At 47.6% G+C, this 13,764-nt stretch overlaps 1 protein-coding gene and 1 long non-coding RNA gene across 5 annotated transcripts in view; one reads left to right on the top strand and one right to left on the bottom strand.

The window, feature by feature from the left end:
* Positions 1–14: 14 nt before the first annotated feature.
* LOC106734505 (uncharacterized) lies at positions 15–2,399 on the top strand. Its single transcript, XR_001370107.2, has 4 exons — positions 15–317; positions 1,641–1,685; positions 1,826–1,917; positions 2,317–2,399. It is a non-coding gene; the product is annotated as an uncharacterized LOC106734505 (long non-coding RNA).
* A 5,925-nt stretch (positions 2,400–8,324) lies between these two features.
* The window catches only part of LOC102488047 (outer dense fiber protein 4), a 6,523-nt gene continuing 1,083 nt past the window's right edge, over positions 8,325–13,764 (bottom strand). Inside the window, exons 2-6 of one of the 4 annotated variants that reach the window (XM_006144665.1) lie at positions 13,172–13,324; positions 12,614–12,885; positions 11,982–12,128; positions 8,963–9,070; positions 8,325–8,529 (exon numbers count right to left, since the gene is read on the bottom strand). In XM_006144665.1, the coding sequence (XP_006144727.1) occupies positions 8,378–8,529; positions 8,963–9,070; positions 11,982–12,128; positions 12,614–12,885; positions 13,172–13,324 (832 nt within the window). In that variant the 3' untranslated portion in view covers positions 8,325–8,377. Of the gene's footprint in view, positions 8,530–8,938; positions 9,071–11,298; positions 12,129–12,613; positions 12,886–13,171; positions 13,325–13,764 lie in introns of those variants that run through there. The other 3 variants (XM_006144664.1, XM_006144666.3, XR_001370108.2) reach the window with 3 other exon arrangements.

Here is a 13,764-nt window from a genome sequence, read left to right on the forward strand (position 1 = left end):
GGGCGAGAGGCGGGGGCCGGACGCGGGAGCCCGGACCGCCGGGTCTGAGGGAGGAGGCCTGGGGGCGCGGACTTCCGGCTCTGAGGGAGGAGCTGGGGGGCTGAGCCACGGCTCTGAGGGAGGAGGAGCTGGGACACTGAACTCCAGTTCCGTTTTTATCGGCAGAAATGAGGCTCTCCAGTCATAGCCAGGTAATAGGAGTCCTTATTGCAGGTAACTGCGGGAGGACTCACGGTTCTCAGAGACCCTGCAGCCCTGAGTGTAGGGAGAAGGGACCTTATGAAGACAAAACTCACATTCTTTTCCGCGTTGATATGGTGAGAGCAGTGGAAATAGAGGAGGGGTGATAGAGAGAGGGGTATTATTACCAAAGCGGGTTTACGGAAGCCAGAGTGAGCAGGTTAATTATTTCTGTGGACTCAGTGTGGGCACTTTCCAGTCTTTGCCTAAACACAGTGGAATTTTAATGGGCTCCGTTGCTCAGGGCAAAGGGTCTGTGACTACCTATCCATAGGACATCTTAGGATGGGAGGTTTCAGTGGGATCTTTATTACTCTAGGCAGAAGAAGGAAGCAGGTTTCTAGTATAGAGATGAGAGAAGCATATAATACAAAATGGAGGTGCTCATGCTTCACTCCTGGGTCTGAGGGAGGAGGAGGAGGCCAGGGGCCCTGATCCCTGTACCGAGGAAGAACTGGATTTAGGGCTCACCCTGGTTTTGAAGCAGGTGAGACTTCATCTTGGAGGAGCGCCTCCATTATAACCTGTTAAATTCCTATGACTAGAAACTTGCCTTCTCGGGACCAGCAGTTGGCATAATGGCTATGTTGCTGGACTCCCCTGTCAACAGGGTTCGAGTCCTGGACCTGGTGGCATTAACTCACACCGGCCACACGTGCCGCCATGTGCATTCATGCCCAAGATCCTGAGAGGAGAATGGAAGAGAAGGGATTGTGACGTGGCCATCTCCCCTGGGGGGTGATTTCTTGCTTTCTCTCTCTGTCTGTCTCTGTAGTGCATGAGCCCTATAGCAAAACCCTCTCAAAAATAAAAATAAAAATAAAGTAAAAGACACTTGCCTTCTCCTTTTTGTGGAAGAGCACAGTGGTGAACACTGTTGTCTTTAGACCCCCCTCTTCCTAGTTGCCTTAAGATACAATCTCCAGTCACCCGGAGCCACAGAGACCATTGAGATGTCATTGTGTTTAGGCAGGGACAGAACATACTCTTAGGAATGATTAACCTGCTTACCTGTTTGTTCTGCTTCTGTAATGCACTTTTGCTTTTGTAAAATCTACCCTCTGCCCTTCCAAGCCCACCACACCTTGTCCTTGTGATCAACAATCCTTGTGATCATGGGGGGTGGGGGACAACTTGTGATCTTTGCCTTTATAAGCACCTTTCTCCTTCCACTTGGGGCAGGGGTTTTAAGAGACAAGAGCCTCCCCCCCCACCCCATGAGGCCGGCTTAATCAATAAACTCCAATAAATTTGGCAGTGTCTGGATGTCCTTTTATTTCTCACTGATTAGACTATAACAGTTTAGATAGTCTAAGGCCGGGGTGCTGGGTTCTTGGTAGGGTTGGAGATCTCTGGAGTGTCATTCAAATGGCATAACTATGCAATTGTTTTTGTTTTAGGTTTTGCCATGAAGCACCTGTGCTCACCAGACACAGAGAGGGAAAGTGAGAAATTACCCCCGCCCCAGATGGCCACTCCAAAATCCCTTCTCCATTATCTCCTCAGGATTTTGGGCACATACTCTCATGCTCTTGGAATGACATTTTTTTTTGGGTGGGGGTGATGGGTGATGTGTTGTCTTTAGGGCACATGCGTTGGCGAAGAAACAGAGTGATGGAGTGAGAGAAAATGAGAAATCACCCTACAGCAGGGATGGCACACCTCAGTCCTTTTGAGGTAGGAGACAAGGACCCTAAAAATATAGTTAGGGCATAGACACAAAATGGAATCACAAAAATGGCTAAGTTTTGAGATGGAGGCAGTGATAGCTCAGTGACTGAACTAGGTAGCATGACTTAGACCTAAAAACAAAGGTATTTTTTTGGAGAGGTTTTTGATAAGGGCACGTGCACTTGCCAAAAAGACAGAGAGAGACAGAAAGTGAGAAATCATCCCCCAGGGGGGATGGTCACGCCGCAATCCCTTCTCCTCCATTCTCCTCTCGGGATCTTGGGCACACATGCATACACGCCCAGTGGGAGTTTAAGCCGCCAGGTCTGGAACTGGATTACAAGGGAGTCCAGCAACATAGCCATTACGCTAACTGCTGGTCCCAAAACAAAGCCTTTTTTCCAGGTCCCACCACATTCCAGGAAGAAGAAAGTGGTTTTCATGCCCCAAAGCTTCTATCTAGACAAAGAATCTCCTGATTTGGTACCCAAAGCTTCTATCTAGACAAAGAATCTCCTGATTTGGTACCCACTCAAATTAGGAAAATAATTGGACCCATCCAGCATGCGCCTTTCCCACCAGAAGGAAAATGCATGCACAAGCCCCACCTAGAACAAGTCAGGACAAGGCCCTTCCTGACCCAAATAAAAACTCCTGGTTACAGTTCTTCCTGGGCAACCCATTTTCCGGGACACCTCCCCTCTTGGGAGCTCTGTTTTTCCTTCCCCCTCCTTTAATAAATTCCCTGTTTTGCTATACCTACCCTGTGTCTGTGACACTAATTTCTTCCTGAGTGTGGGACAAGAACCTGTGTCTCACTGCCAGTGTGAATCCAATGACGCCTGTGCCTCCATGTTCCTGCGTCACCTTCTCCATTCTCCTTTCAAGATTCTGGGCACCCATGCACTGTGATAGACTGTACTGCAGGAAAATGGTGTATGTTAGGCTAAGATACACCTCACAGGCCTCACCTAGGCCCCAGAACAATATTAAAATGAAGGATGTGGTTATAACCCAAACGTTCTGCTTCTGTAAACTGCTTGCAAAGAGAATGTAACAACCCTTGCAGACCTTCCTTGCAAATCCCTTACCCCTACCCTTACAGACCTTCCTCCCAAAAAGTAACATTCCCTTGCAGTTTTTATGGTTAAATATTTCGCAAAACTGCCCATGGGGGCTGTCATCCTCATGCTACCTGTGTGTGGCAGGAGGGTGGCAGTCTCTGGCCAAGAATAAAGGCGCCTAAAATTCTAATTTTTCTGGTGGTCTTGATTTTTACTGTATCTTGCACCACAATATTTGGAGGCCATGTGCCTGTGTGTTACAAGCTGCGGGATCTGGGACTCAAAACTGCAGGTGTCCATGTGAGAGTCCAGTACCTTAATCATCACTCCACCTGCTGGCTCTGCACTGGCATGATTTTCAGGCCGCTGGGTCTGGGGTTTGAACAGCAGTCCACCATGTGGGAGTCCAGTGTCATAACCACCATGCCACCTGCTGAAAATTGTGTTCAAAATAAAAAATAAAACTGCTCCAAACCTGGGAGTTTGTGGCTGTCAACAATTTGGTGTGGCTTTTTATTTCATGTCTCATTCCCCCCCACACATCATGATTAAATGTGATTTCACTTCAGTTTGTCCCTGAGTGGTATCCACACATGGGGTACACACGGAATTATTCATTAGTGACAAAACTGTTCCATTGTGTAAATAGGACATACTTTGTTTAGCTGGCCCCCTGGTCATTTGGGTTGTTTTCTTCTAGCTAGGAGACTCCTTCCATGAATCTTGATATCTGAAGTAAAAGGAAGTGATCTAAATTCCTCTCTTGAGGAGATAAGACATTTCTGTCACTGACTCTGCACTCCAGAGTAACAAAGTCCTCACTGTGGCCGACCAGGCACCCACTGATCTGGTCTCAGTTCTCACTCTAGTCTTGTCTCCTGCTTCTCTCCCCCTTGGCCTTCCTGGTGTTTCTGGAACCAAAGTACATTTCTGCTTCAAGACTTCTGTCCTTATTGTCCTCTCTGCCCAGAACTCTTCTCCAATCCACATGGCTCTTACCTTTCTTGGTCCTGGGTCTTCTCAGATACCATCCTAGCGGAGTTCTCCTACCTCCACTCTTAGAGTCAGCTGCCCTTCTTCCCAGCCTCATCTTATCTCCTTTATTTTTCTTCATAGTGCTTACTCCTAGCATATTACCTATTTGTTTATGGATGTATTTTTGCCTCCGTGCTGAAATGTCACTTTGGTGAAGATAAGGACATGCCTATAAATCTGGTGCCTGGCACATAGTTGCTTCTCCATCTGTGTTGTTGTTGTTGTTGTTTTTTTGGAGAGGTTTTTGCTGTAGGGTGCGTGCACTCACCAGAAAGAGACACAGAGACAGAAAGTGAGAAATCCCCCTCCAGAAGGGATGGCCACACTGCAATCCCTTCTCCTCCATTCTCCTCTTGGGATCTTGGGCATGCACGCACACGCACCTGGCGTGAGTTTAAGCCACTGTGTCCGGAACTCAAATCGCGGTCGACTACATGGGAGTCCAGCCACATAGCCATCATGCCAACTGCTGGTCCCTAAAACATGATCTTAAAATACGATCTTTATCCCCATTTTAGAGATGTGAAAACTGAGACCCCAGTAGATTTAACACCTCACTACAGGTTGTAGAGCTAACAAGTGGCAGAGCCTGAACTCAAAACTTGGCAGCCTGACTACTGTGTGAAAGGGAGATAGATGGGATCCAAGACAATGCAAGGTAACCTGGGCAATGATAGAACATTGTGCTTGGATTTCAGTCTTGCTGTGATAGGCAGGTAGCTTAGTAATGAGCAGGCTGCCCTAAGGAAATAGCAGCAGGACACCTGTCACGTTAATCACAACTTATCAAGAGTTACAACCAGGGAACCAGCAGTTAGCGTAATGGCTATGTTGCTGGACTCCCACGTAGTCGACCGCTGTTCGCGTCCTGGACCCAGTGGCTTAAAACTCACGCCGGGCGCGTGTGCGTGCGTGCCCAAGATCCTGAGAGGAGAATGGAGAAGGGATTGCGGCGTGACCATCCCCCCTGGGGGGTGATTTCTCTCTGTCTGGTGAGCCCACACACCCTATAGTGAAAAAGCTCTCCAAAAAAAAAAAAAGAGTTACAACCAAACCCACCATGAAAATGCCTTCTTCCCACCCAGCTCCTGGCGCTGGAAAGGTGAAGTAAATACCATTTTTCTTCCTTGGTACCTGAGGAAGACATGTAGGGTGATTGTAAACTTCCCTCTTATCATTCCTCTTGAATACAGAAAGACCCAACCAGACGTTTTGGTCAACATCCTGATTCCCACTGGGGCAGTAAATTAATTGGGCAGTTCATCCTAATTAGGAAGCTCCTATTATCATGGCTCACACTGGGCAGCAGTTAGGTAATCAAATCCCTCAAATTCTTCACCTGTGAGAGCTGCCGTACGGTACGTGCAGGAGAAAGCCCAGGACTTCTAACACAGATAGTATGACAGACCTCCCACTGTTAAATATTTATCACCACCTCTGGTAATAAAAATAGCACCTCACCAGTTCCAAAGCAGTTTCTGCCTAGCAACTTACCTGCCCAAAAGTCTTTTGGGTGTATTTTTCTAAAATCTTGCTTTTCTATTCTCTTTTCTACCTACTTTTATTGTAGTTGTAACTTTATTTTGCCTAGGGACAGGGCTCTAATTGTAGTGATCTGGACCCAAAGGACCAAGGATTTTACACAATGCATAGCTCAGCGCTCTCCCATCTTATGACATTGCCTCCCCATTTTCTCCCCCCCTTTTTAAACTATCTATTTTTATTTAGATTTTGCCATGGGGTATGTGTGCTCACTGGATACAGAGAGTGGGAAATGGTGAGAGGGGGAGTGAGAAATCATTCCCCTTGGGGAATGCCATGCCACAATCCATTTTCTCTGCTCTCCGTGGGGGAATGCCATGCCACAATCCATTTTCTCTGTTATCTTCTTGAGATTTTGAGTGTATATGTGTCTGGCATGTTTCAAGCCTCTAGGTCTGGGACTCCAACCGTGGTCAGCCATGTGGGAGTCCAATACCTTAACCACTGTGCCACCTGCCGGCCCCTCAACCTTGCCCTTTTCAACAAATGACTGTTAGTCCCAAATCGTTGTCAAAGGCATTGCACAGGACAGCCTTAGGGGGCTTTCTGGAGGAGTAGGGGTGGCTGGTGGTAAGAGCTGTTATTAAGGGTAAGAGGTCAAGTATGGGTACTGGGACATTTATCTCAGGAGGGATAAATTTTTTAAAAATAATTTTATTTATTCATTCATTTATTTTAATTTGACCAGAGAGAGACACAGAGAGAAAGGGAAAGTGAGAAAGCAAGCCACCAGGTCCAGGACTCGAGCCAAAGTCCAGGAACTAGCAGATGGCATAATGGTTACATCACTGGACTCCCACATAATCAACTCTGGTTTGAGTCCCGGACTTGGTGGCTTAAAACTCATGCCAGGCATCAGTGTGCGCATGGCCAAAATCCTGAGAGGAGAACGGAGGAGAAGGGATTGTGGCATGGCCATCCCCCCACCAGAGGAGGATTTCTTGCTGTCTGTCTCTCTTTCTAGTAAGTGTATGTGTCCTATCACAAAAATCTATTAAGAAAAAAAGGATAAAGTCCAAAGGGCTTGAGAATGACCTGTTCAACAAATGATTGAACATCATCTGTTTGCCAGAGACCATTGGCCTAGACTGCTGAACTTATGCATTGAGGTTTTTACAAAAATCTGAGTTCTTTCCCTTATGTATCCCTCTACCCCTAGAGAGTCCAGGGCTGGCCCCAGAGAGGGATGGGAGTTCCACAGAACACTTTCAAGATACTGAACTAATAAAAGAAAATACTCTGGGCAGAAAGTACAGTTTATTTTAAAATATCAGTTATTAATCTGGGTTGAGGTGGTCAAAGGAGACTCTTGGGGCGAGTAGGATCACGAGGTGCTTGATGGAGAGCCATGGAAGCAGGCCGGCGGACACATTCCTTTGTCCTAAATCCAAATGACCTGGTAAGCCAGATCGACCAGAAATTCATGTAGTTCAGGTAGGACAAGAGACCTGGGGAGAGGAAGAAGGCAGAGGGGGTAAGAGAGAATTCACTAGCCCAACCCAGATTCCAGTCCTGTTCCCAAACCCAACTGCATGCCCTACCCTGTCTAAAACCATCCCCAAACCCGTCATCCCAAACCTCTTCCTAAACCCACCCCTAATTCTATCGCACCCTCCGCTCTCCAAATCCATCCCTGCACTGCGTCAACTCCATGATCTACTCTGTTCTCAACCTATTTCCAAACTCAAACTGAATCCCATCCCCCCATCTTGCCCCATGTACATCCACAACCCCTTCTCTCACTTCAGTGCCGTTCTACCTAGCCATGTCTGCAGCCCTGTCCCCATCCCAGACTCTATCCCACATGGTGCCTGGCTGCAGCCCTGAACCCAAACTCAGCCCCATCCCAGCCCAGACCAGTCATCAGGAAGAGGAAGACACCAGTCCATGCCAGGTAGAAGCTTCTCCCCAGCTGGTAGGTCATGCCTTCCTGCAGGTATTCATGGGCCTGTAGCAGGTAGAACAGGATACTCAGTACGATGCTGGTCCCTGTATGAGCACAGGTGTTAGGAGGCCAGGAATCAGGTGTGTGAGAGTCTGCTGATAGTCTTATGGTTGACTGTTTAGGGGGCTTTCTGGAGGAGTAGGGGTGGCTGGTGGTAAGAGCTGTTATTAAGGGTAAGAGGTCAAGTATGGGTACTGGGACATTTATCTCAGGAGGGATAAATTTTTTAAAAATAATTTTATTTATTCATTCATTTATTTTAATTTGACCAGAGAGAGACACAGAGAGAAAGGGAAAGTGAGAAAGCAAGCCACCAGGTCCAGGACTCGAGCCAAAGTCCAGGAACTAGCAGATGGCATAATGGTTACATCACTGGACTCCCACATAATCAACTCTGGTTTGAGTCCCGGACTTGGTGGCTTAAAACTCATGCCAGGCATCAGTGTGCGCATGGCCAAAATCCTGAGAGGAGAACGGAGGAGAAGGGATTGTGGCATGGCCATCCCCCCACCAGAGGAGGATTTCTTGCTGTCTGTCTCTCTTTCTAGTAAGTGTATGTGTCCTATCACAAAAATCTATTAAGAAAAAAAGGATAAAGTCCAAAGGGCTTGAGAATGACCTGTTCAACAAATGATTGAACATCATCTGTTTGCCAGAGACCATTGGCCTAGACTGCTGAACTTATGCATTGAGGTTTTTACAAAAATCTGAGTTCTTTCCCTTATGTATCCCTCTACCCCTAGAGAGTCCAGGGCTGGCCCCAGAGAGGGATGGGAGTTCCACAGAACACTTTCAAGATACTGAACTAATAAAAGAAAATACTCTGGGCAGAAAGTACAGTTTATTTTAAAATATCAGTTATTAATCTGGGTTGAGGTGGTCAAAGGAGACTCTTGGGGCGAGTAGGATCACGAGGTGCTTGATGGAGAGCCATGGAAGCAGGCCGGCGGACACATTCCTTTGTCCTAAATCCAAATGACCTGGTAAGCCAGATCGACCAGAAATTCATGTAGTTCAGGTAGGACAAGAGACCTGGGGAGAGGAAGAAGGCAGAGGGGGTAAGAGAGAATTCACTAGCCCAACCCAGATTCCAGTCCTGTTCCCAAACCCAACTGCATGCCCTACCCTGTCTAAAACCATCCCCAAACCCGTCATCCCAAACCTCTTCCTAAACCCACCCCTAATTCTATCGCACCCTCCGCTCTCCAAATCCATCCCTGCACTGCGTCAACTCCATGATCTACTCTGTTCTCAACCTATTTCCAAACTCAAACTGAATCCCATCCCCCCATCTTGCCCCATGTACATCCACAACCCCTTCTCTCACTTCAGTGCCGTTCTACCTAGCCATGTCTGCAGCCCTGTCCCCATCCCAGACTCTATCCCACATGGTGCCTGGCTGCAGCCCTGAACCCAAACTCGGCCCCATCCCAGCCCAGACCAGTCATCAGGAAGAGGAAGACACCAGTCCATGCCAGGTAGAAGCTTCTCCCCAGCTGGTAGGTCATGCCTTCCTGCAGGTATTCATGGGCCTGTAGCAGGTAGAACAGGATACTCAGTACGATGCTGGTCCCTGTATGAGCACAGGTGTTAGGAGGCCAGGAATCAGGTGTGTGAGAGTCTGCTGATAGTCTTATGGTTGACTGTTGCTCATTATTTCTCCCCTTTATCTTCCCCAGACCCTCTGCCTCTGCCCACAAGCAGGAAAACAGGTTTCTGACAATGCCATGCTAGAGGACATTGGAAGTGCACAACTTAGTCCTAAACTAGGCAGTGATAGTGTCTAAACTCAGACTTCCGGCCATCTGACCAGGGCTCGTGTCCTGCTTCTGCCTCTCACCTTAGGGCAGACACTCCATCTCTCCAAGCCTCAGTTTCCTCATTTGTAGTGGAGCATAATCAGAAGACCCGTTTCCCTGGGCTACTGTGAAGCATCATGGAGATTGGCCCATTTACTGGCACACAGAAAATCCCTTGGGATAGGATTATTATCATTATATTGGATCGTAACTTTGGGCTTCTGAAGCAATGGACAAACAACTTGATCATTCTGGTATTTTGAAATGTCATGAATTAAAGATAACTTGTGAAAAAAGAAAGACTTATTTCTTTAACAGCAGAGTATTGAGTGGGCTGACCTGAGGCACAGTGGTAATATGCTGCTCAAGTGAAGCTGGGTCTCATGTGATGACCATGGTTCAAATCCCCAGTCCAGTCAGCCCGAAACATGCTGTGCATGTGTGTGGAGTTTCCATAGGGCTGGAGGAAGGGGTCTTTGTATGACCAGACCCTGTGGAAGGTGTTTCTCTCTCTGTCACTCCTCCTCCCTCTCCCTCTTTCTCATGCTCACATGTATGTGCTCTATCATGAATAAAGAAAAGAGAGTAATGGGTAATTTTTTCTCATGTTATTACACATACATATAGGAGGTGTTTCCTGTTTATTTAAGGAGGGGACAGCCCGTTGCATGGTGGTTAAGGTGGCTGGATCCCATTTGGCTGACTGTGCAGTTTGAGTCCTGGACTCAGTAGCTTGAGAAACATGGTGTGTGTGCATGCATGCCCAAAATCCTGAAAGGAAGGAGAAATAGAAGAGATTGCAGTGTGACCATCCTCCATGGAGGTGCTTTTTCACTTTCTCTCCAGCCAGCACATGTGCCCCCTGGCATATTAAAAAATAAAGAAAATAAAGGGGGGCTGGACAGAAATTCTTTTCTTACAGGAAAATGTCCTGTCTAGATAGTTTAGAACTGTGGAGTTTTCTCAGTTTGGACCTTTATGTTTAGACATCTGGAAGATCTAATAGACAAACTAAATATCAGTTACCGACAAGGAAACTGGAAGCTGAGTGTTCTCTACTTTTGGCCTTACTTCCTGTCACTCTTCAGGAATGCTTTCTGATGCAACTGAAAGTTGTGATCAAGGACTACAAGGGACAGGAGGACAATATCCTTCATTTCCAAATTAAAATATCCTCCCTTTTATTTATTTATTTTTTAGGTTTTTGTTATAGGGTGTGTATGTTTGCTGGAGAGAGAGAAAGAGAAATGAGAAATCACTCTCCCTGGGAACCAGCAGTTAGCATAATGGCTATGTCGCTGGACTCCCACGTAGTCAACCGCGGTTCGCGTCCCGGACCCGGTGGCTTAAAACTCACGCCGGCACGTGTGCGTGCATGCCCAAGATCTCGAGAGGAGAATGGAGGAGAAGGGATTGCGATGTGACCATCCCCTCTGGGGGGTGATTTCTCACTTTCTGTCTCTCTGTCTCTGTCTTTCTGGTGAGTGCACATGCCCTATAGTGAAAACCTCTCCAAAAAAAGAAAGAAAGAAATCACTCTCCAAAGCATGTGGCCATGTCTCAATCCCTTCTCCATTTTCCTCTCAAGATTTTGGGCATGCACTCATTTATGCCCAGTGTGATTTTCAAGCTGCCAGTTCAGGACTCAAATTGTTGTCGGCTATGTGGGAGTCCTAGCTAGCTGGCCCCAAAATATCCTCCCTTTTGAAAGTATGGTTTGGGGCAAGCAGGTGGCATGGTGTTAAGACACTGAATTCCCACATGGCCAATTGTGATTCGAGTCTTTGAGTCCTGGACCTGATGGCTTGAAAATCAATCAATCAATCAGTATTTTTAAAAAGTATATGATTTGGAATGCAAATGGGGACCAAACTATTCACATCAGAATATCAGTTATCAATTTTGAGTTATTTGGGTGGTGTGGGAGGATTATCATGGTAAGGACTTGTGCAAACTTAAATAGCTATTGTCAAGTACCAATATTTTCTACCTCAACCCTTACTTGGTAGGAAGTGTTAGTCCCATCCTATTGATGAAAAAATTGACTTGGAGAGATGAAGTACTTGAAGAGTATCACAGAACTGGTAGTGGTGGACAGGGTTTGGGATGGGGGTGAAACTGGAGATGGGGTTGAGTGTTGGGAAGAGGTTGAGACTGAGTGATAAGGATGGAAATGGAGGTTGAGGCTGCTATTGGGGAGGATCTGTGGTTGGGATGGGAATGGACTGCATATGGGTAAGAGGATGGATTTGAGAGTGAAGTTCACAGGTGATAGGTTGGGTTGAATCGGAAACAAATGTTGAGGATTGGGCATGGGGTGGGTGTTGAGATCTTTAAAGAGGTTGGGGAAGGTAAGTTTGGAAGTTGTAAAGTAGATAGATTTGGGATGGTGCAGTGATGGGGATGGACATTGGGGAGGAGATGGAGACAAATTTGAGATGTGTTGATGGAGACAGAAGTTAAGTTTGAGGCTGCTTTTGGGGCTGGAGTTGTGGTTGGGTTAGAAGTTGGCATTTTTTATTGGGATGGGTTGGAGCATTGGGAGGAGATATAATTGGGGTTGTGGATGAAAACAAGGATGGGGATAGGACTAGAGTGAGGTGGGGATGGGACTGGGTTTCATGATTGGCCCTGGGTGTGGTACTCCTCATCTTGGTTCCTGAAGGAGGGATCTTAGTGCCATGCCTGCTAGGATGCTGGTGATGAAGAAGAAGAAGTCCAGCATGGGCAGGTAAAAGTTGGTTAAGAAGATGGTGCCTATTAGGCCAAAACAGAGGCAGAGGCTGGCGATGCTGGAGAAGAGGAGGAAGGCCCAGGAAAGGTCCAGCAAGTCTGGAGAAGGAAGAGAATCAAGAACATCAAAACTGGCTCTCAGGCTTTGAGCATGGGGGAGAGGGTAATCATTTAGTCTGGGAATATTCCCAAGCCCCCTCCCTTGCAAATTATTTACTCTCATTTTAAGAACACTAAAATTGGGCTCTAGAGAAGGGATATTGAGGCTGATACCTTTACCATTGAGGAGATACCTCTGGGTTGATGAGGACAGATTCTTGGTACTGCGGTGGGTAGTGAGGATTATTTCAGGAGAGTGAGGACCATCCTAGAGTTCTGAGGACTACCCTGAGCAGTGAGGACCATCCTAGAGCTATGGGGAACACCTCAGGGCCATGAGGATCATCCCAAGGCAGCGAGGACCATTCTTAGAGCCTATGGAGATTATTCCAGGGAAGGGAGAAATAATTTCATGACGGGAGAAGGGGTCCCTGGGATAAAGAGGAGATGAGTCCCAAGAGTGATGAGCACAGGGCAGGCCTTACAAGCATTCTGGTCGTACTCATGCATGCAGGAGATGTCAGGGCACCGCACAAACAAGATGGTGGTGATGGGGATGGTCTGGAAGCCAGCAGGGTCCCACGAGGATGTCAGTGGCACCTGGAAATGGATCCAGGGCTGGCCCAGGGAGATGAGGCCAATGAGCACCAAGCTGCTCAGGTTCAGCACTAGGCTCACCTGGCGGCTGATCTTCTTGGCCTCGTGCAGCAGCCACCAGTTTATGGACAGCAGTGATAGGCGGCTATACTTCTGAGACCTGCAGCAGATTGCCACCACCAGTGTCAGCACTGAATCCAGCCACGCCAGCCCACGTCCACCCTTGAGGCTCTATCCACCCGACGTCTATCCTCCATGCCCTGTATCTCACAGGTCTCACCTTCATGCCATGCCCCACCAGTACCAGCCTTAGGTTTGGCTGAGCCCAGTCACACCTCTGGTTTCTGATATGCCAGCCGTGCTTCTGGTCTCTGACCTTAGACTGCTGCCCCTCCCCTGGAATGCTAACCTGGGACTTGACCTATTGCCTAGGCCCTGTCTCTCACCAGCCAGAGCTGGTCCTGATGGAGTTGCCCAGTGAGAAATTGTGGATGTCATCTGGAGTGCTTTGGTTGAATTGGGAGCTGTGCACACATTCTTTTACATTGTCCTTGGAGTCCCAAAAAGCTGACTTGATGCTTTCGATACTGGCTTCAGGGCTGTGGGTGATTGACGGCGGGACATTGACACTGGACCGAGTTTGGGACACGGAGCTTCTTATACTTAAGCAGGGAGTCTGCGTTGTTGAGTAGTCTTGGCAAGTAACAGATTCTATTTTGGCCAGGGGATGAGACCTTTGTATACTGAGTTGGCGCATTTGGGAAGCTGTTGAATTAGCTCTGGTGCTGAAGTGGGAAGTGCAGGTAATGGATTGTGTGTCTCTGGCATTGGCCCAACGGCCGTAGATAATTTGCAAGGGCTCTTGGGTACTGACCCTACGGCTGCTGAAATATGGAAGAGGCTCTTGGGTACTGACCTTGAAGCTGCTAAAATCTGGAGGAGGCTCTTGGGTACTGACCCTGTAGCTGCTAAAATCTGGAGGAGGCTCTTGGGTACTGACCCTGCGGCCGCTGAAATCTGGAGGCGGCTCTTGGGCACT

This window comes from Tupaia chinensis, unplaced genomic scaffold (genome assembly GCF_000334495.1).
Source record: "Tupaia chinensis unplaced genomic scaffold, TupChi_1.0 Scaffold000129_1, whole genome shotgun sequence".
NCBI lineage: Eukaryota > Metazoa > Chordata > Mammalia > Scandentia > Tupaiidae > Tupaia > Tupaia belangeri.